This window comes from Cucurbita moschata, unplaced genomic scaffold (assembly GCF_002738365.1).
Source record: "Cucurbita moschata cultivar Rifu unplaced genomic scaffold, Cmos_1.0 Cmo_Scf00051, whole genome shotgun sequence".
In the NCBI taxonomy this organism is placed as follows: Eukaryota; Viridiplantae; Streptophyta; class Magnoliopsida; order Cucurbitales; family Cucurbitaceae; genus Cucurbita; species Cucurbita moschata.
This window is the reverse complement of record NW_019268567.1, coordinates 229,107-250,651: the sequence shown is the minus strand read 5'-3', so window position 1 is coordinate 250,651 and position 21,545 is coordinate 229,107. Positions and strand designations below refer to the sequence as shown.

Here is a 21,545-nt window from a genome sequence, read left to right as displayed (position 1 = left end):
GTAAACAAAACTGAAATTACAGTTTTTTTTTTTTTTTTTTTTTAAAAATTAATTTTTTTAAAAATATTTTTCCTCTTTCTAAATCCCATTTCGGCTACCGCTCCCCCTCCTATCACCGGCCACTGCACTCTATCCGGCCGTTCCTGCCGGCCGCCGTCTCAGCTGCTGCTGCCGCACGCTGCATTCTCAGCCTTCCAATTAAATTGCCGCCGTTCTCCCTCTCAAACTCTGTCGCCCCCTCCGAGCTGTCAGTGTTTTTATCTCTGTATTTTTTTTCATCAGAAACACAGTGGTTAAGCCCCTAATCCGCGCCCTTGGAGAGATCGCGCCACCACAGCCGCCATTTATCAGAACTCCGAGGTTTATTTTGTTCTTTATTTTGTTTCATTGGGTTATGTTCTCTTCACTCACGGAGAAAACAAAAAAATCAAGAACAATTTTCTTTTTGTTGATCACTTCTACAGTCAATTCTCAACAGCCGTAGGCGTTATTGCAAAAGAAATTTCTATGGTACTGATTTTGTTTTCCAAAGTTTGAAATCGTGTTTACTCTAACCTATTTGAAATGAAATTTTTTTTTACTGATTTCAGATTCCTACTTTTCTTGAGTGATTATGGCATGTTTATAGTCTCTTCCATAACTTAGAGTCCTAATCCTAGCCAATCCTTATTCCGGAGATTGTTTTTTAACGGTTAGTGACTACCAAAGCGCTGAATCTGTTTAATTACGGCCTATTTATAGCCCAACTTTCATTCAATTTTGGATCCCAGAAAACCCTTTGAATACTTCATCCCTTTATTATGGTATAAGGGGTACGGATCCACAAAAATTAGTGGCTTTGTTTTGTTTTTCTTCCATTCAATTCATGTCTTTAGTTTGGATGCAAAGACTTGTGCATTCGGCTATCCCTCCATTTGATGTTCATTCCCATTGAATAATGTTGATAGAAACTTTCCTGAGATCTGGCTGAGTTTGCTTTCAGAATCAATGATAGAATCGGTATAATCATTTCTGATGCGCAGAATTTAGAGTTGAATGGGTTGAAGCTAAAGGAAATAGTTTCTTTCGTTTTAGTCTGGAAACTCTAGTTAGGAAAGAACTTCCAAACAGCTTTGGGACACCGTGGAAAAGTTCTCAGTAAAGCAACTTCAAGCAGTTTTGGAGTTCCATGAAAAAGAAATTCATAGGGTTAGTTAGAGCAAGAAGGCAGCAACTTCAAGATTTCTTCTTTGTAGTGTGTGTGCAGAAAGAAAATTTATGGAAGGGCAGTGGAGTGTTGTTAACCATTATTAATTAGCCCATTTAGCTTTAATTCAACTATAATTATCTAATTGGCTCAAGGAAAGGGAGAGATGAATAAGAAAGCCGAAGATGATGAGTAGTGATCTTCTTAGACTCTACTGGCTTTGACATAAAGGGATTTTACCCTATGATTTCATATACAATACCTTATAAGATTTTGTTGGGTCCTTACTACTTGGAAAAAAGCCAGTAGCCTCAAATGTTTCCTGGCTTTTCAATTGGTTTCAACACTTAACATGATCATCAAAAAAAAAGAAAAAAAAAAAACTTCAATTGTATCAATTAAACCTTCATTTTCACCAAACTTGATGATGAGCTATCTCTCCAACTCGCCTTCTATACATGGTTGTTGTTTTTGAAAAGTCATCCAACCACAATATTAAGTTTCATAAATCAAAGATTATTGCTATCAATGTTGTCCCAACTGTTACTGAACGCACTGTCATTAAATATGTGTGCAAATTGGGAGAATGGACGGTGCCCGTAGAATATTTTTCTTTTGGGCACTAATCATTGATAAGATTCAGAGAAGACTATCAATATGGGATCATCTTTTATTTCTAAAAGAGGGAGGCTCAAGTTCGTTCAAGCCACAATATTAAACCTCCCAATCTATTATCTCCCCTTATTTAACATGCCAAGTAAGGTGGCCAAGTGGTAGAAAAGTGCCACAAGACATCTAGTTTGGTGGAGTAATATCATCTTTCCATTGGACCATGGAGGTCTCAATCTTCATTCCATAAGAGACTAAAATAAAGTCCTTCTTGCCAAATGGGTGTGGCGGTACAACCATGAAAAAGATGTTCTATGGTGGGGATAACTTAACAAGGAAATTATTGCTGATCAATCTTTTTGAATTGGTTTTCTTTATCCACAGCCAAGGGCCTTGGGAAATTCATTGTTAATGTATTACCATTGAACCCAAAAGCTTAAGCTAATGGGTTACGGTGGATTTAATTATACCAATACTTCCACACTCCCCCCCTTCATTGTGTGCTTGGAAATTTGTATAAGACACAACAAGTATAATTCAATATTAATTGGAGAGAAAATAACCTTACAAGGGTTTGAACACTAGACCTCCTGCATCGATGGTATGTTAGATCACCACTTAACCCAAAAACTTAAGCTAATATATTTAATTATATCAATATTTCAAACAGTTAAGTATCAAGACCTTGTCTACCATGTGGGGAATGGAGCCTCAACTTTTTTTGTGGACTGATCCATGGGTAACCAACCCTCCACTGGCCCTCTCGTTACCCCATCTTTACAGTCTTGTAAATGATACGTTGTTGAACATAATGAAGATCTTAGGGGAAAAGTAGTATTATTTAATTAAATTATTTTTAATAGATTAAAAAAAATATTCTCAAATGTAATCTTTAAATCATGTACTCTAATGCTTTATGAAGAAAGAAATTTGAGCTGCTTTCATGAGGACAATACTTTATTAAAGAACAATCAATATATGTATGCGGAGTCCAAGATTCATGTTGAAATATCAAGTGAAAACATCTTTTAATTTGTTGACAATGTGGAGAACTCATTTGTATTTTTTCATGAATGCTATAAACGTTTTTTATATAAAATATTTTGATTGATTTTTTTAATAATGTTATTACATCTGGAAAATAAGAGAAGGTACTGTTCATCACATTTACTAAAGAGTATCAAATGTCTTTTACTCTTGTCAATAACAATCACTATTGCTTGCGTTTCCAGAGGGCAGAAGCTGAATACTTGGTATGTGCTTCCGCATAACTGTATAATGAAGCCAAATAACTAGCTTACAATGTTGTTTGTGAATACTGCAGAAGGTAGGATAAGCTGTAAGCACGAAAGGTAACTGCCATAGCCAGGATCTTCTATCTAGAATAATAGACGTCAGTCGGAAGAGTTTACAAGGAGGAAGCAAGAGCAGAAATGGAGATTGATAATGGTCCAATGGATGAAAAAACTAAAAGGATGAGGGATCTGCTATCTAGTTTCTACTCCCCTGATGCTTCAACGTCTGGCTCATCCATGGGTTCATCTAATCGATATGCTTCTCCTTTAGAAGCTATTAACACCACCTCATTTAATCCTGATCAGTATATGAGCATTCTGGTATGCCTTAAACCTCTTTTTTTTTTTTTTTTTCTTTTTCTTCATTTTGTATATTTTTTTTTATTCATTTTGATCTATTATGTTCTTTGTATCGAATATATGAATATTTACTTCCTTTTTTTTGGGCGGAGGTGGGGGGTATGGAATAGGAGTTTCTATTAAGTAAACTACTTTTTATAACTAGTAAGAGCAATTTAAGGTGCGAAGGAGCTTGAAACGAAACTGTTCCATTAAGAATTACAGTCAACGAATAATTACACATTGAGGTTTCCTCCCTTTTGAGTATTTCATTAGACTAATGAAATATTGATTTCTCTATGTTATTTTGAGCTTTACTGTGAAGTTCCCCACGAAACTCTACACTCTTTTTACAGCTCACCATCTGCCGGCTCTAAAATGTAGGCTGAAAGAATAGAGGGCTCTGATCTTCCTGAGAAATGGTAACACACCACTTAGGAGTCTTCAGTTTCAAGGAAAATCATCTTTTGTGTAAGACCTTACACCCCCAAGGATTAGGGGTCCATGAGAAAATATAATTTTCAATTTTTGCTTTGAGATTACAGTAGTCAAGTTCTTTGGGAGAACATCTTCTTTCCGAGGTTTCCTCCCTTTTGAGTATTTCATTAGACTAATGAAATATTGATTTCTCTAAAAAGAAGTATTTGATTAATGTTATTTTGAGCTTTACTGTGAAGTTCCCCACGAAACTCTACACTCTTTTTACAGCTCACCATCTGCCGGCTCTAAAATGTAGGCTGAAGGAATAGAGGGCTCTGATCTTCCTGAGAAATGGTAACACACCACTTAGGAGTCTTCAGTTTCAAGGAAAATCATCTTTTGTGTAAGACCTTACACCCCCAAGGATTAGGGGTCCATGAGAAAATATAATTTTCAATTTTTGCTTTGAGATTACAGTAGTCAAGTTCTTTGGGAGAACATCTTCTTTGGAAATGACCCCTGATTTTTCAAGGTACAGCAATATGCTTTTAGGGCTATCCATGAGATATACCTAGCAAAGTAATCTCCCAATTCTACAAGTTTCGCCTTGAGGTTCCCATTTTTCATCCCATTTTTTTTTTCTAACCATACTACTTTTCGAACGGGTGTGCTGTTACAATCTTGGGAATCCATCTCCAAATGAAAAATCTGCCCCACTCAAATTCAGTAAACCCTTCTGCAGAAGGTGATCATTAGGGTTTACTAATCTTGACATATTTGGTTTTGTGGTAGACTTTTCCTTCAGTCTATATGGGACAACCTCTTGGCCACAATCCTAGAAGTAGGAGGTTTTGGAATCTTGTAGTAGATAAAATTTAAAAGCGTCTCTCTTCCAAGCGGCAGGCTTTCCTTGATTTAGTGAATATTGTGTGGGACATAGGATTTCCTATGTTGGTTAGTAAACTCACAAACTTTCTGTGAGAAGAGGTTGCATGCTTGAAGGGCTAGGCACACGTAATCTGAGAAGAGGTTGCAAGCTTGAAGGTCTTATTGGCTACATTTTACACTTTCCTTGAGAGTCGAAGCTCTTTTTGGCAGAATGTCATTGCGAGCAAGTACGGTCTTTTCCCTTCTGGGTGGGTCTCTTGCGGTGTTTTGAAAGGCACTTCTAGACATTTGTGGAAAGCTACTTTTAGGGGCTCTCTTTCTTTTCGTAATTTGTTTGGAGTTTGGGGTTTGATGGGTGACAGGGAGAATGCTTACTTTTGTGAGGATTATTGATTGAGACATGGACTCCTCTACCCTTTATTTACTCATTTGTACCATTTATCTTCTATGAGACTCCATTTGGTGGCCTTTGTCCTTTCCACATCAGGGAGCTCTACTTTTTCTATGGACCTTGGGTTATGTTGTCTGTTGTCCGACAATGAAACTATAAATATTATGACCATTTTATCTTTGCTTAGGGATTTATTTGTTAATTTGGGAACAAGGGATCTTGATATATGAAACCCTTGTCCTTCCAAAGGTTTCTTGTGCAATTTCTTTATCTATTGTTTGGTTAATCCTTCTTTATCCAGTCTTTTCATCTTCACTTTTTTATGATAGTTTTAATTTTGTAAGATTGTAATTTTTTGTTTGACAAGTTCTTCATGGCAAAGTTAACACCTTGGATCTAATTTTGAGAAGGTCACGTTGCTTGATAGGGTCTCATAACATTGTATTCTTTGTCGGGGAGCAAGCTGAGGACAAATCACCTTTTGTGGTCTTGTTATTATGTTTGGGTATCATGGACTTGTTTCTTTCAGACCTTTGGTCTTAGTTTGGCTCAACCTAGAGATTGCAGCCCTATGTTTGAGGAGTTTATGATTCGCCTACTTTTCATAATGGGCGTTGTTTTTTGTGTCTTGCAGACACGTGTGCTATATTATGAGGCATTTGGGGTGATAGGAACAGTTTTTAGGGGGGTTGAGAGGTTCATAAAGGAAGTTTGATCTTTTATTAGGTTCCATGTTTTCCTTTGGGCTTTGGCGTGTGAGGATTTTTGTCATTCCACCTTGTATATTATCATATGCTTAATTGGAGTTATTTTTTGTTTTACTTGGGCTCCCTTTGGGGGTTGGTTTTTTTTTTTGTATGTGCCTTGTACTCTTTCATTTTTTTCAATTTAAGTATAGCTTCTCGTGAACAAAAGTATATATAAAAAGAAGGTTAAAATACTTTGGTCCTTGTACTTTGAGTCTCATCTCATTCAATTTTAATTCCCATCCCTAGTAAAGATGTTAAAGGGGAGTTTAAAGGAATTCTTTGCTCAATATTAATTGATGTATCTCTGTATTTGAACTTCACTAGTAGTAGTAAAATCCAATTTTTTTATTCATTTATTTTAGTTTACCATGCTATGTAGGTACAAAAGTCGAATTTGGAGGGGCTCCTTCAAAAACATGTCGAAATGGCTGCTGAGATTAAGAATCTTGACACAGATCTACAAATGTTGGTTTATGAAAATTACAATAAGTTCATCAGTGCAACTGATACAATAAAAAGGTTAATAGTCTTTTCTTTCCCAACAATTATCAAGCCAATTTTCATATGTGAAATGTGAATGTTGTTTAGAAGTTTGTCCATTTCAATGATTTCTCTAGGTTATGTTGTTAGTATTTGAGCAAAATTAGGTTTATGATACGAGGAGCCATATGTGATATATAATATGAATAAACATTGTGTACAACAGAAGGTTGAATAAGTTATAGGTGATTTGATGAACTTAGAATCTCTGTTTGAGCCTTCACTCCTCAATAAGCTCTCATTTCCTAATCATCCCCTTATGACACTCTATCTGACCAACCAATCCTAATTGATTATCCAGCATACTCTAACCAAGGAAGACATAGATCCCCCGTCTATCTGCTGCTCAATTATCATGTTATTGAACCTAGAATTATAAATTTTCAAGACTCCCCTTAGGTGGCCACGAGGCCTTTAGCTGTCCAAACCTGTCGTAAGAGAAGGAATTGACCACAATTGTTTTACAACCGCCTGAAGCCATCTGTTGGTAAGGGAGCAGTTGCAATAGCTTTCCCTAGAGATTCTGCAAGGTATTCATTCAGCTATTTTCCCATTATAGGCTTGGTTTTCTCTTAGACTTTGTTATTTGCATAGAGTTTAGTTCAACACACACCAAAAAGCTCATGAAAGTAGAACTTATCTTGTTGGCAGCAAAGCAAGAACAATCTTGGAGACAAAAATGTTAAAAAAAATGATGACCAGAGGAGGATGAATAAAATCCAAAATTTTCCATCGTATCATGGCTTCAAAGACGTGAAGGAGTACCATCATGGACATTCTATCGACACAAGGCAAAAGTTTAGTAACGTAGATGAAATTGTCTAAGAATTTGTGTCTTTTTACATGTCCTTATATGCAAAGGATGATGCCTTCTTTGAATTTTCCCACGATCTTGACAAGAGCCCAATTGATGCAACCTAAATGAAACATATTTCTGTTTGATCTCAAAGAAAATGAATGCTCATACTGTAGTCGACTTTTGCCCCATAAGTCGTACGACTGAACTACACAAAATCATGGCAGGGATCTATCAAAATGTCTTAAAAGGATCCTCTCTTTCATGATTACTGAGTAACAAACAACTTATGTAGAGGGATGACAAATCCTCGATGCATCCCTCAAGAAAAATGAACTTATAGATGAATGAGAAAGAAAGAAACAAAAAGGTCATCTTGACTCGGAAAAGGTCTTCAATGAGGTCGATTGAACTTTCCTTCCTCGATAACATTCTTGTAGCTAAAGGCTTTGGCTCAAAATGATGGAGGTGGATGAAAGGCTGTATTTCATCCAACAAACTTCTCCATCATCATCAATGGAAGATCGAGAGGGAAGATATGCCTCACGGGGTCTTCGACAAGGGGATCACTATCCCCTTTTCTTTTCATAATGATAATGGATAGCCCCAGTTGCTTACTCACCAAGGTCGAATACGAAGGGCAGATAAAGGGCTTTCAGGTTGGTAATGAAGGCTTAAGTTTTAACCACCTTTAGTTTGTGTATGATATGATCCTCTTCTCTCATTTGTCAAATGTCTCCTTCATAAAAAAATATGATCGAGACGGTAAAAGCCTTCAAAAGGTTCTTAGAACAAGATATCAATCTCCACAAAACAAAGATTATGGGCATCAATGTTAGCACAAAGATTACCCTTAAAGGAAACTAAAAATCCTTTGCATCAATATTAACAATTTTTGGGACCGAAGCTTCGTAGGAACTTAAAGGATAATGAAGCTACAAAATGGGCTGAATTAAGCCTCGGTCTTGCCCTAGTTGTATTGTCTAAAGAAGCAGGCTCATTGACATTGACTTGACTTCCTAGCGTTGATGGGTTCTTCTCTACAATCTTTAATGATGGACATAGAGAAGAAAGTAGAAGCAATAACCCCATGCTGGTAAAAACAAATGGAAAGGAAATCATCCTAAAATGGTGTAGTATTTTCATTGGAAAATAGCGCATATAAAGCCAGTAGCATAAGTGTAAATCTACAAACAAGAATGCCCTACATTCTATATCCAAGTTGGTGCCCATTATGCAAGAAAGACAATGAATCCAAAGCCACTTGGAATTTCTAGACAAGGATACTCAATATCTTCGGATGATATCTCTCTTTTCCTAGGGAGGCAAAGAATTTATTGGACATAACCTTAACGTATCACCCCTTTAAGAATGCAAATGTCTTGCTATGCAAAAACTTTATCATGGTTTTCTTTTGGAATATGTGGAAAGGAAGAAATCAAAGAGTATTAATGGAAAAGACACCGACTTATACAACGCTCTTCGACAATGCTGTTTACCATGCTATATCTTGGTGTAAATTGTCTAATACTTTTGTTTGCTATAGTCATACCTCCCTTATTGTAAATTGAGAAGGTTTTTTATGTAAACATCATGGTTAAAACATCCTTTTTGTAAATTTCAAATATCAATAAAATTGTCTCTTATATATATGTAAATGCTACTACGGTTGCATTGTGAGAATTGTCTGAGAGTAGTCTGGCTTTTTAGGTTGCTAGTAGGATTGCTCTATGTCCTTTGTCGCTGACAACTGGAGGATCTTGATCATCTTCTATGAGTTGTTAGTTTGCTTATTCCCCTTGGAGTTGATTTTTAAAGGTATTCCGTGTGGGGGTGATGTGTAATAAGGCTGGTCATTTTTCAATGTAGGAAATTTTGATGAATGCTCATTTTCGTAATAAAGGAAGAGTCTTGTGGCAAGCTTGTTTTTGTGCTATTTTGTGAGGCGTGTGACTTGAGAGGAACAGTAGAATTTTTAGAGGGTTGGAGAAGGCAATTGAAGAGGTGTGAAAGGTGGTGAGGTTTAAAGTGTCTTTATGGTCATCCATTAATTAAACTTTTTGCAATTTTCAGCTTGGTGTATAATTCTTTTGGGCTGGAGTCCGTTCTCCTTTTGTGGCTTGTCTTTTGTATGCTTTTACGCATTCTTTCATTTTTCTCCAGGAAAGTTTTGTTTTCTTTCTTAAATTTAATTTTTTTATTTAAATATTGACCCTCTCTCACATTCTTTGAAATTGCTATGCTCACATTCCTTCTGCTGTCTCTAGCTTTGCGAACCATGTAAATTTTGGTTTAAACCATGTTTGATTGCAGTTTCATTGACCCAACCCCAAATTGACTTGATCTAGATCCCAATAAATCTTCACCTTAGCTTGACAAAAGTCACGAGCACCAGATGTGGTCCATATAGATCTGAAGATCTTTAACAAATTGACTTGAATGAAACTAGTAAAACTAAATCCCTAGTCTGAAACCATATTCTCGCCATGTCTTACCCTCATTGTCCTATATTTATGGTCTTAGGGCCCTCATTCTCCCCATGTCTTACCCTCATTCTCCTATATTCTTTTTACTACCTCTTTGTTGAAATATCATCACTAGCCCAATAGAGTCAAGCTCAATAATTGTACTAGCCCAATAGAGTCAAGCCCAATAATTGTACGAGCCCAGTATATTTATTTTAGTAGAGATTTTAGGAGAAAGAGATCTAAATATTTTAGGAGAAAAATTTAGATTTGTTAGGTCTAGATTTAGATTGGTTAAATATAGATGGTTTAGGCTCAGTATAAATACCCCACCCTACCTAGGTTATTCATCCAAGAAATCTAAAAACAATAAAAAGCAGAAGTATTCTACAGAGTGTCTTGTATTCTCTTCTCGATTGGTCTTAATAAAGAGAGCGAGTGTTTCCCACAGTGAGTTGTGTTCAACATTTGGTATCAGAGCGAGGTGAGTGTAGGTTATCTGATCTCTTGGAATTCTTAGTATGCTTTGTGGTTGCAGCTCTGTCTGATCTTCCACATCAGAAACGATTTCTTGAGATTAGTGTGAGTGAGTTTCTTTTGTGTCGTGAGAAGTCTGTGACTCTGCAAGTCTTGTGTCAAAAGAACTTGTTTGGTATTATTGAGGTATGGCCAACACGATGGGTGATTTTCAAATCGTTGGAGGAATCAAGAAACTCAACAACAACAACTACAACACGTGGGCAACATGCATGATGTCCTATTTACAAGGACAAGATCTTTGGGAGATCGTTGGTGGGTGTGAAACTACGCCGCCAGAGGAGGATTCTAACGGCGCATTGCGCAAATGGAGAATCAAAGCAGGCAAAGCAATGTTTGCCTTGAAGACCACCATCGGAGAAGAGATGTTAGAACATATTTGGGATGACAAGACACCGAAAGAAGCATGGGACACGTTCGTGATGTTGTTCTCAAAGAAGAACGATACGAGGCTACAACTTCTGGAGAGTGAGTTGTTGTCAATTACACAACGTGACATGACGATTGCTCAGTACTTCCACAAGGTTAAATCGATCTGTCGGGAGATTACTGAACTAGACCCAAAGTACGCCATTGTAGAATCTCGAATGAAGAGGATTATAATCCACGGATTGCGACCGGAATATCGAAGCTTCATTACTGCTATACAAGGATGGCCCACTCAACCAACACTTGTAGAGTTCGAAAATTTGTTAGCCAGCCAAGAAGCCATGGCTAAACAAATGGGAGGCTTCATATTGAAGGGTGAAGAAGAAGCACTCTACACGAGTGAAAGTCGGAGCAATAATAGGCCGTCTACCAAACGTGGATACAATGGTGACAAAAGAAGAAGCCACCAAGGAACTGCACAACCTGAGAGAGCTGAGAAGAACGACAACCAGAGTTTCCAAGGAAAGAGATTTGAAGGTATTTGCTATAATTGCAGGAAAAAGGGCCACATGTCTAGAGATTGTTGGTCTAGGAAAAAGTCGGTTGAAAGCAATGTGGCAATATCCAAAAAGAAGATAGAGGATGAATGGGATGCAGAGGTGCTATGTCCAATAGTAGAAGACGAGCTAGCACTCATGGCAATGATGGAAGAGCATATCGATTACGAGGATGACTGGATTATTGATTTCAGATGCTTAAACCACATGATTGACGATCAAAGTGGTGCAATGGAAGATGGGTGGCCCTTAGGAAGGAAGTATTACCACACCTTGAGCAAATTGAAGAAATTCTTCTACAGAACACGAGGGAGCAAACTGAAGACATTCTTCTCCAGGACATGGGGGAGCAAACTGAAGACATTCTTCTGGACATGGGGGAGCAAATTGAAGAAATTCTTCTCCAGAACATAGGGGAGCAAATTGAAGAAATTCTTCTCCAGAACATAGGGGAGCAAACTGAAGAGATTCTTCCACAAAAGACGGTGGAGCAAATTGTACACATTTGCTTAAGTGCTGATATGCCTGAAGATTCAAGTGACACTAGTGTTGGTGAGCAAGAAGTGACTCAACCAAGCGAGCCTAGCGAAAATGAAATGACACCTCAACAACTCAGACATTCAGAAATAATCCTAAAGGCAAATCCAGAGTGTGCCAACGCAGTAGAAGACGAAGTTAATGAGCCGGAGACATATGAAGAAGCATCACAAAACTCAGCTTGGCAGAAAGCGACGGAGGAAGAAACTATAGCCCTGGAACAAAATCAGACTTGGGAATTAGTGCCAAGACCAAGAGATACCAAACTCATCTCTTGCAAGTGGGCTTACGAAATAATGTGTACCCCGGATGGATCAATCGTGAGATACAAAGCTCAGACTATAGATTCAGGGTTCTCCAAAGAATATGGACTAGACTATGATGAAACGTTTAGTCCAATGGCAAAGATCATTATCGTACAAGTTCCTCCAGTACTTACGGTAAATAAAGATTGGAAATTATGGCAGATGGATATGAATAATGCTTTCTTGCATGGAGAGTTAAACAGAGAGTTCTAGATGAACCAATCGAAGAAATTCGAAAATAAAGTTGGTGTCTTGATCAATATATGCAAAATCCGAAGAAGGCTCATTTGGATGCGTCTCGACGAACCTTGAGATATGTCAAAGGTACAATAAATTACGATCGTTTATACAAAAGAAGCAAAGACTGGAAGCTAGCTGGATATAGTGATGCTGACTATGCAGGAGACCATGATACTTGGAGGCCAACCACTGGGTATGTGTTCAAGTTTGGTTCGGGAACAATTTCTTGGTGTAGCAAGAGACAACCAACAGTATCATTATCAACTACAGAAGCAGAGTATAGAGCAGCTTAGGAAAATACATGGTTAAAACTTTTGATGGAAGATTGGCACCAGAAAATTGAGTATCCAATACCACTTCATTGCGACAACCAATCTGCGATTCGCCTAGCAGAAAATCCGGTGTTTCGTGCTAGAACAAAGCATGTGGAGGTGCACTACCATTTCATTAGAGAGAAGGTCCTAAAGGAAGAAATCGAGATGCAGCAGATCAAGACAGATGACCAAGTAGCAGACTTGTTTACAAAAGGGCGGAATATTGGCAAACGTGAGAGCTTTCACTGTCAACTCAACATGATGCAGGGAATGAGGACTAGTGCTGAGGGGGAGTGTTGAAATATCATCACTAGCCCAATAGAGTCAAGCCCAATAATTGTACTAGCCCAATAGAGTCAAGCCCAATAATTGTACGAGCCCAGTATATTTATTTTAGTAGAGATTTTAGGAGAAAGAGATCTAAATATTTTAGGAGAAAGATTTAGATTTGTTAGGTCTAGATTCAGATTGGTTAAATATAGATGGTTTAGGCTCAGTATAAATACCCCACCCTACCTAGGTTATTCATCCAAGAAATCTAAAAACAATAAAAAGCAGAAGTATTCTACAGAGTGTCTTGTATTCTCTTCTCGATTGGTCTTAATAAAGAGAGCGAGTGTTTCCCACAGTGAGTTGTGTTCAACACTCTTCCTCCTTATTGGCAATCTATCGTACTCAAATTAGCCTAGAATTTTATCCTATTTCATGTTCTTTTTACTTTTTCCCTTACTGTATCTGTTGTTTTCCATATTTAATAAAGTAGACTCAAATGCCTTACTTACCATGCACATGAAGTTTTATTTCCCAGGATGAATAATAATATCGTGGGGATGGAGACAAACATGGAACAACTACTTGAAAAAGTACGTGATATTCTTTTTTAAATGGGTGCATTCAGAATAATTACTTTTCTTAAGCAGTCTATTAAGGGATTACCACTTATGTTGCAAATTGTTGCAGATACTGTCTGTGCAGTCTAGAAGTGATGGAGTTAATACTTCTCTCTTTGAAAAAAGAGAGCACATTGAGAAATTGCATCGAACACGAAACCTGCTTTGTAAAGTTCAGGTACCAAAAAGTATAGGACATATGGTGGTGAAATCTAGTGCCTCTAGTTTTTTTCATGCATTCAATCCTGAATTTCTCTTTTTCTATTTTCGCATTGATATGTAGCAACTCAGGATTGTTGCAGTTTAAAAAGTATACATGACATCCGATGCTCGGGATTCGCATAGGCTTTCTATGAAATTAAGCAAATAAAGAAAACTGGGTTTGTAAAACCTATATCGTTTTCTAGTACATTGTGATGGTATTGTTGTGCTTTTAGAAGTTACTGTAGATGTAAGTTACGATTTCGATAGAATGTAGAATGTGGTTGTGTATCTTCTTCTATGTGTCAGGAATCAAGATTTTTTTAATACTTACTTTCCTATACTTTTATGTGAGGTTTGACATGTGGCTCATTTTTTTTTTCTCTGGAAATGATTCATGAACAGTTCATATATGATCTACCTGCTAGACTTGGAAAGTGCATCAAAACAGAAGCCTATGCTGATGCAGTCAGATTCTATACTGGTGCCATGCCAATATTTAAGGTGCCTTTTTGGCCTCTACCCCACCCCAAAAAAATGGGGTGCATAAATCATATAGCAAGCTTCCTTCTTTGCTAATGGGATTTTAGATCTTCCATGGTCTCGGTATAAGTCTAAACTGATTATTATCTGTTTGGTAGGTGTATGGAGACTCCTCATTCCAAGATTGCAAGCGAGCATCAGAAGAAGCAATAGCAATAGTTTTGAAAAACTTGCAGGTATATTTACATAACATTTTATTTACATAACTTCTATTGTTATCCATAAAATAAAAAAAGAATTATAGTGATTAAAATGTCGCTGAATGTTTTGGAAGTGTTGTTAGCTATAAAAATAGTCTACATTGTAATTGACCAATGTGTTTTCAGGAAAAGCTATTCTCAGATTCTGAATCCATACAGACGAGAGCGGAGGCTGCAGTACTTCTTAAGCAGCTCGATTTCCCGGTTTGTACATTTTTTAAACTGCAGAATCGTTACCCTGATAATAAAACAAAATTGTACACAACATGCAATAATTAATGAATTGAAATTTCTCAAGGACGTTTATGGAAATATCAAAAGCTGATATCTTGTTCTTTAACGCCTATTATGGGCAATGGGCATTCTGTAGCACTTGTGGCAAGTGAAGCATGTATAAGATGTGAAAAATTAAATACTTCTGATCGCTCTAGTACAATCAACAATTTTCTCTATGCAATAATATGAAAATTTGCCATTATATTGGCAGGTGGACAGTTTAAAGGCAAAGTTGCTAGAAAAGTTGGAACAATCAACATTGGATCTTCAGCTTAATGCTGAGGATTTGAGTAGTGCATTAGTGATTGGCTCTTCAAAAGATGGAAATGTTTCTGAGTCAGTTTATGGTGCTTCACATGAGGTAAGCTAACTTCTACTTGTGGTAGGTTAACTCTAGTATATTTCATTTCTTTTGGAGCCATCCTTCGATAGGTTGAATTGAAGGGCCGCTGGATAAAGCTTCAGACAACAAAATAGATAAATATTTATCCTCTATTCAATTCAATAAATTTCTATTTTTTGTAGGTGGGTCCATTGGTTGTCATGGAGAATATCTTATCTTCCCTTTTGCTTTCATTTCTTTTTTGGAGTATGGAATGTTTCTGTATCTTAGTAAATAAATATTATAAATTATTATTAAAAAAAAAAAACTGAAATTTATGGCAAGTAAAATCACGAGGTTTATGCTTTGAACTTGAATAAAGGGCAATTACTTTTGGATGTAGTCAACCGCAATACTAATTATGACATTTCTATTATTTTTTCTTCGTTAGGCATCTGTTCGGGAGTTTGCAGAGGCAATCCGAGCTTATCGTGTAATATTTGCAGATTCAGATAGGCAACTGATAAAACTTGCTCAGGACTTGGTTACCAAGTACTTGATCGCTCTTGTTGTTTGTTCTTTTAGACGTTAAAATATAAGTTCTATTTTTATTGGTCGATACCTGACTAAAAGTTCGGCTTCACGGATCATTTTGGTCATGAAGGAGTTTTCACCTTTTTTCTTCTGTAGGCATTTTGACGCCACTGAGCAATTTATCAGAAAACAGATTTGTGCGGCAGATCTTCTCCGTGTTTTTGGTAAGTTGTACAAGTTAGTGATATACTTCTATCCTATATCTCTTGTAATTGTTAATCTTCAACTTATCCAGTCATATTTATGGATTATTTTCTTTTCTGAAATGTTATTCAAGAAACATCATATTTTTGACAAATTGCATTCATGTGTATTTAATATGGAACTCATAAGCTTTTCCCCCCTTAGGTGCTGGCTTCTATTTTTATTTTTATTTTTTACTTTTGTTGATCTTCATGACAATATCTTAGGTTGCTAGTTTCATTTGGTTTTCAAAATATCTGGTCATTTTGCGTGGGAATCTCCTCACATAGAGAATTTTCATTACATAATGGGACTACCTTCAGAAGAAAAGTTTTCTTCTGTTGCGTCTTTGTGCTGCAGGGAAGCTACCGACTTTAGACATTGGTCGTATTAAAACAGCTGGGATTTCACATATTTGGACAAGAAACTATATCTAAATTTTGTGGAAAGTTTTTAGCTGGCGATTCTTAAGCTGTTTTTAATTGCAGGGATTATATGGACAGATGTGCTTTTACTTGGGGAAGTATTGAATGATGCTGGTCTGCCTGATTATTCCTTGAAGGTCTTATTTTGTATAATGTTTTTAATTGATTTTTTTTTCTTTCCATTTTTTAGCCTTCCCCTGTACAAATATGTTTGCACTTTCCCCTATTTTTTTATTATTACAAGAATAGATGTCCGAATAAGCGAAGAAAGATGAAGTTTAAGATTGAACTTTCAACTTTTCATATGTAATATTCAGGCTGCCCAGGTTGCTGTCAAACAGTACGTCACATGCACATTTTCTCGTCTCCTGCAAGACATCTCAGGTCTTCTACTCACACTATCATCTTCCCCATAACCACTAAGCAGCATATATAAACAAATCTAAATGTTGAGTGAGAAATGGTTGAATATTGTTGAAGATTGTTGGTTGTTTGACTTACTTGAGATCGTGCGCAGGATAAAGGGCATATAATCTTCAAGATTTTTGCTAGAAGCACACTTGTTTCCTTTGAGCTCTAAAAGTTTGAGTTAAATTCTATGTGAATTGACAGATGCACTCGCACAGGTTCATACTAGGAAAAAGGAGGAGGGCGTTCAAGAGTACTCCTTGCAGCTTGCACTGGAGGCCAGCAAGAAGGCTGTGCTTCAGGGCAGCATGGATGTTCTACTAGTAATATATGAAAACTACTTGAATTCCGTTTCTCTTTTCTTGAAGAATTTACTGATGATTTTTTTTAATTATCATTTTTTAAGTACTGGTATGCATTTTGTTGACATTATTTGGACAACTTAGCTATACCTACTAACTGTATGAAAACACTTTAACTTGTATTCTCTTGTAGAAATTGCTAATGATCTTATTTATCACTTTTGAAAGCTAGGATCATATCACTTTTATTCTCTTTTCTTGAAGAAATTATCGGCATTATGTGAAAACCGTACCACATCATACTAAATAGCAAACGTCTTTGATTATTAAGATTGTTTATCCATCCTCTTGATTTCTCTCTCCCCACTGCGTGTTTTTAATTTTTTCAGGACTTCCGGCAGCTTCTTGAAGATCAGTCAGGGCTAACAATCAGCCAGAGGGACTCAATTGTTGATTGGGTTCAAGAAGGATTTCAGGACTTCTTCAGGGCACTTGTTGACCGGTTCATGTTGCTTTCAGGAAAAAATAGTTCTTTTAGCCAAAGTCAAGTTTTGCCTGAGGCAACTCAAGCTGAAAAAGTTGTTGCTGGGCTTGTCTTGGTTCTTGCTCAAGTTTCAGTATTTATTGAACAAACTGCCATCCCTAGAATCACTGAGGCAAGGCATCATTGTAGTTTCTTAAATTCATTCACTACCAATTTGAAGTAGATTCGAATCTTGTTCCCACAAATGTCGTTGAGCTCACTAAAGATCGAGGCTTTATGCATCTCATTTAGGTGTTTTTGTCTTCATTTCAGGAAATAGCAGCTTCTTTTTCTGGTGGTGGTACAAGGGGTTATGAATATGGTCCTGCCTTTGTACCTGCCGAAATTTGCCGAATGTTTCGAGCTGCTGGTGAAAAGTTTCTGCACCTTGTATGGCTCAAATTTCTGTCGTTCCTATTATAATGCTAGAAATATTTTAAGCTTGCATTGCGTGCTATATATATAATGGAGCAAATTGGATGATTTTTAAAAAATCTTATTGGAATGTTTAGCTGCATTCAGTTTAACAATCCTAACCACGACATTCTATTAGCATTCACTTGGTACATCACAATTACTTATTTTTGTCATCTCAGTATATAAACATGAGAAGCCAGAGGATATCAGTTCTTTTAACCAAGAGGTTCCGAACGCCAAATTGGGTTAAGGTGAGTTTTGGTTATTACGTCCATGGGATGAGAATATATTATACACTTTCTACCATACTATTTATTATTATTATCATTATTCAATACTCTTTCTTTTCTTTTATTATCTTCCCCACAGCACAAGGAACCCAGAGAGGTTCACATGTTTGTCGATTTATTCCTTCAAGAGGTTAGTGCTATTGTTTCACCTTGTTAGTTGTTGGTGCTATAGTTTTCATGTTATTGTGATGCTGTTATGTTTTGAATAAATGAACGGATAACTTTGGAGCCTACAAGCTGTCAATCTGTTTGTTTATTCGGGAAAACTATGAGTGGCTCTTAATCTGGCCTGTTTCCTGCATCAGTTAGAGGCTGTTGGAAGTGAAGTTAAACAGATTTTACCACAAGGGACGCGTAAGCATCGTCGGACTGACAGCAATGGAAGCACCACCTCATCACGGAGTAATCCACTCCGAGAGGAAAAGTTGAATAGATCTAATACGCAAAGAGCTCGGAGCCAGTTGTTGGAAACCCATCTAGCAAAGTTATTTAAGCAAAAGATAGAGATTTTTACTAGAGTAGAGTTTACTCAGGTACCATGTTAAATCCTTTGTGGAGCAACACCACATGAATCCAAAATCAGACAGCTTAGACTTTTTGTTGTTACTGCAGGGATCTGTTGTAACAACTGCAGTGAAACTTTCCCTTAAAACTTTGCTAGAATTCGTCCGACTCCAGACTTTTAATCGAAGCGGGTTCCAGCAAGTTCAGTTAGATATGCAGTTCCTTAGGACTCCTCTGAAGGAAATTGCAGATGATGAAGCAGCTATTGACTTTTTGCTTGATGAGGTAACTCCTTGCAATTTTTTACTGGTTTGCCATAGTAACTTCTTTGGTTAGCACTTGATTACTATTTTCGGTTAGTTTAATTTTTTACGGCGCAACGCAACGACCCACAAATCTGTTTTGTGCAGGTGATAGTTGCAGCATCAGAGCGTTGTCTGGACACCATTCCCTTGGAGCCTCCCATCTTAGACAAACTCATACAAGCAAAATTGGCAAAGGCAAAAGATCAGAATCCAACGTCTCCATGAACAAGCCAAAATGGAGATAGACTGCATCACCATCGCCTAATGGTATTTCTATAAATAGAGCATCTGATCTGACTATGAAAATCAAAGATTCATAACCGTGTTGCGTTCTCAATTTTAAACCACTGATTCATTCTTGTGAGTAGGCAATGGTTTCTGTTGGTGAGTACAAATTTAGGAAATGGTGTTCCAATCATGGCCATGTGGAACTTGATGAGCTCCATTGTTTCAGGGGTTTAGAGGTTGTTTTCATATAATGGATGTGAAGTGCTGTTCTACTGTTGCATTGCATTCATCTTGTTTGATGAACCTTTTAGCTTTGGGGATGCACCTGTAAGAATTTATGTTCCAGAATTTCTTGTACCATATGTTACCAACAGATTTCTTGGCGCCCTCAGTAGTTATCATACAATGGAGTTGCTACTTCATATAGTATTTTGCTTTGGGAAACAAATCTATGACCCTTTTTAAATTTCACTGAGATCCTACGTGGATTAGAGAGGGAACGAGCATCAGCGAGGATGTTGGGCTTTGAAGAGGGTGGACTGTAAGATCACACACATCGGTTGAGGAGGAAAACTAAACATTCTTTATAACAAGGATGTGGAAACCTTTTCCTAACAACCATGCATTAAGAATGTTGAGGGAAAGCTCGAAAGTGAAAACTCCAAAAGGACAATATCAGCTAATGATGAGTTACATCTATAGATACTCTTATGGTTGAATAAAAAAAGAAAGTTGAATAAAAAAAAGAAAAATAAATTGTCATAAATCATATGTATGGTACAATATTGACAAGTATTTTATGGTTTGAGCGTACTTTATTGAAACCGACTTTAATGGATGGTTGAATATTAGATAAAGATATTTCACAATCTTTATAATAGACTTGAATTGCTTCTCTTATTTCCGAAGCTAATATTAGGGCTTACGATTTCGAAACGTAAAATTCGATTGGGCCACTATCTTAAATAGTATTTAATATACTTAGTTTGTTTCCTTGACTTCGTATAAATTAATTAATTGATGTTAATTAATTATTTAATATATTTAGACATATATTAAATAATATTTCATATCCATACCCATAAGATTATATACGAGATCCAAACGGGTCTTAACACAAATTTCTTAATATGTTATAAATATATCAATATCACGAATATTTTTGTAAATAAGAAACTATAAAAATTATTTAAATTAATAATTAATTGTTTTTACCTCAAACTCAGTTATAGATCTTGTTAGTTTTTTTTAAATGTTTTATGATCGTGTATAAAAGATATTAAATTGGTATTGATATCAAATCTCCAATTTAATGATATATCAACATATCTGTATATTTTAATTATCGTTCTTAGAGATTGGACAATGTAAAATCATTTTCAAATTTTCAAAATTAAGTCTAGGGATCATCAGAATATTTACTCCAAACCAGTGTGTTTTACCCGAAAATAATTTATGCAAATATCCGGATGAAAATTATCAGCTTTGAAATAATAAAACATCTCATTTAAATATAAATTGATTATTTTAAGAGTTTTTGGAAACAGTAAAGGTATCAAGTGGCTGTAGTTTAGTGGTGAGAATTCCACGTTGTGGCCGTGGAGACCTGGGCTCGAATCCCAGCAGCCACATTTCTTTTTGTTTTATTTTTTGAACTTCGGATTAAGAAATCGCCCATTGATTGGTCAATTCCGAACCAACGCGGTGTTCTGTAAGCACCCAAAACAACATTATTCTTTTTGTTTGGGATATTTATTTTGATGTGTTTGGATCAAAGGTGTGAAAATGATCAGAAATCCTTATTCAAAATTGGAAGCATTGGGGATGAGTTTTCTTCCGCAAAACAACATTATTCTATGGATAAAGTTCCAACAGCTTCAGGAAATTAAAGCGTACACAAAGGGTTTGAAAGAGTGTAAACAAACAAGCTGGCCTTCTAGATGAAGAGGATGTGGCGGCATGCTATAATAATATTCTTGCGTTTCCCACAAGTTGGACATGAGTAATTGTCGTCGCATGGAGTTGGGACATGAGTGGGTGGTCAAAACACATGTTTTTTGACCTTTAAATCCCCACTTTTTGTGTCTTCCTCCCTTGGTCCCTCCATGGACCGCGAAGACGGCGATGGCAATTGAAATATACCCACCCAGCCAATTGTGCATCTACGCCCAACCACCACACTGACCTCGCACTCATAATGCTCTGGCGGCACCCCGACCACTCACAAACTATGGCTTCGGACAACGTTGGTTTTCAATATTCATCAAACCACATAAAAACAAATAACCCAAAGTAGAATCAAACGTTCACCACCTACTTTAATCACAATATGTTTGATTCAATGAATAACTGTCGTACATAATGTTCAACTTTGTACCAATCGAGTTTATTGACTCA

At 36.7% G+C, this 21,545-nt stretch overlaps 2 protein-coding genes and 1 non-coding gene across 8 annotated transcripts; all 3 read left to right on the top strand.

Moving 5' to 3' along the window:
• The first annotated feature begins 74 nt into the window (after positions 1 to 74).
• On the top strand, positions 75 to 19,577 carry LOC111435972 (vacuolar protein sorting-associated protein 51 homolog). Of its 6 annotated transcripts, none has more exons than XM_023073616.1 (22): positions 75 to 360; positions 3,120 to 3,411; positions 6,257 to 6,396; positions 13,346 to 13,400; positions 13,498 to 13,605; positions 14,034 to 14,132; positions 14,270 to 14,347; positions 14,498 to 14,575; positions 14,859 to 15,008; positions 15,421 to 15,521; positions 15,660 to 15,727; positions 16,235 to 16,308; positions 16,489 to 16,555; positions 16,784 to 16,902; positions 17,271 to 17,537; positions 17,678 to 17,794; positions 18,001 to 18,072; positions 18,191 to 18,241; positions 18,417 to 18,644; positions 18,724 to 18,900; positions 19,026 to 19,187; positions 19,289 to 19,577. In XM_023073616.1, exons 2-21 carry the CDS (start codon positions 3,229 to 3,231, stop codon positions 19,143 to 19,145), a joined length of 2,352 nt encoding a protein of 783 aa, XP_022929384.1. In that variant the 5' UTR covers positions 75 to 360; positions 3,120 to 3,228; the 3' UTR covers positions 19,146 to 19,187; positions 19,289 to 19,577. The 6 variants fall into 6 exon arrangements, with proteins under 6 accessions (XP_022929384.1, XP_022929382.1, XP_022929385.1 ...); XM_023073614.1 differs by adding an exon at positions 3,028 to 3,048 and having other exon boundaries at positions 19,026 to 19,574; XM_023073617.1 differs by having other exon boundaries at positions 16,784 to 16,857; positions 19,026 to 19,574.
• Positions 10,688 to 12,144, top strand: LOC111435975. Its single transcript, XM_023073622.1, has 2 exons — positions 10,688 to 11,551; positions 11,588 to 12,144. Exons 1-2 carry the CDS (start codon positions 10,713 to 10,715, stop codon positions 11,589 to 11,591), a joined length of 843 nt encoding a protein of 280 aa, XP_022929390.1. The 5' UTR covers positions 10,688 to 10,712; the 3' UTR covers positions 11,592 to 12,144.
• A 1,130-nt stretch (positions 19,578 to 20,707) lies between the features above and the next one.
• On the top strand, positions 20,708 to 20,779 carry TRNAH-GUG. The gene has a single exon. It is a non-coding gene; the product is annotated as a tRNA-His (tRNA).
• Positions 20,780 to 21,545: the final 766 nt, after the last annotated feature.

What these genes read in the sequence shown, in the direction of transcription:
- LOC111435972 (XM_023073616.1), top strand. Translation starts at nt 3,229, where the DNA reads ATGGAGATTGATAATGGTCCAATGGATGAAAAAACTAAAAGGATGAGG. An exon ending in ACCTGCTTTGTAAAGTTCAG is followed by an intron (nt 13,606 to 14,033) that starts GTACCAAAAAGT and finishes ATTCATGAACAG; the next exon opens with TTCATATATGATCTACCTGC. An exon ending in AGATCTTCTCCGTGTTTTTG is followed by an intron (nt 15,728 to 16,234) that starts GTAAGTTGTACA and finishes TTTTAATTGCAG; the next exon opens with GGATTATATGGACAGATGTG.
- LOC111435975 (XM_023073622.1), top strand. Translation starts at nt 10,713, where the DNA reads ATGACGATTGCTCAGTACTTCCACAAGGTTAAATCGATCTGTCGGGAG.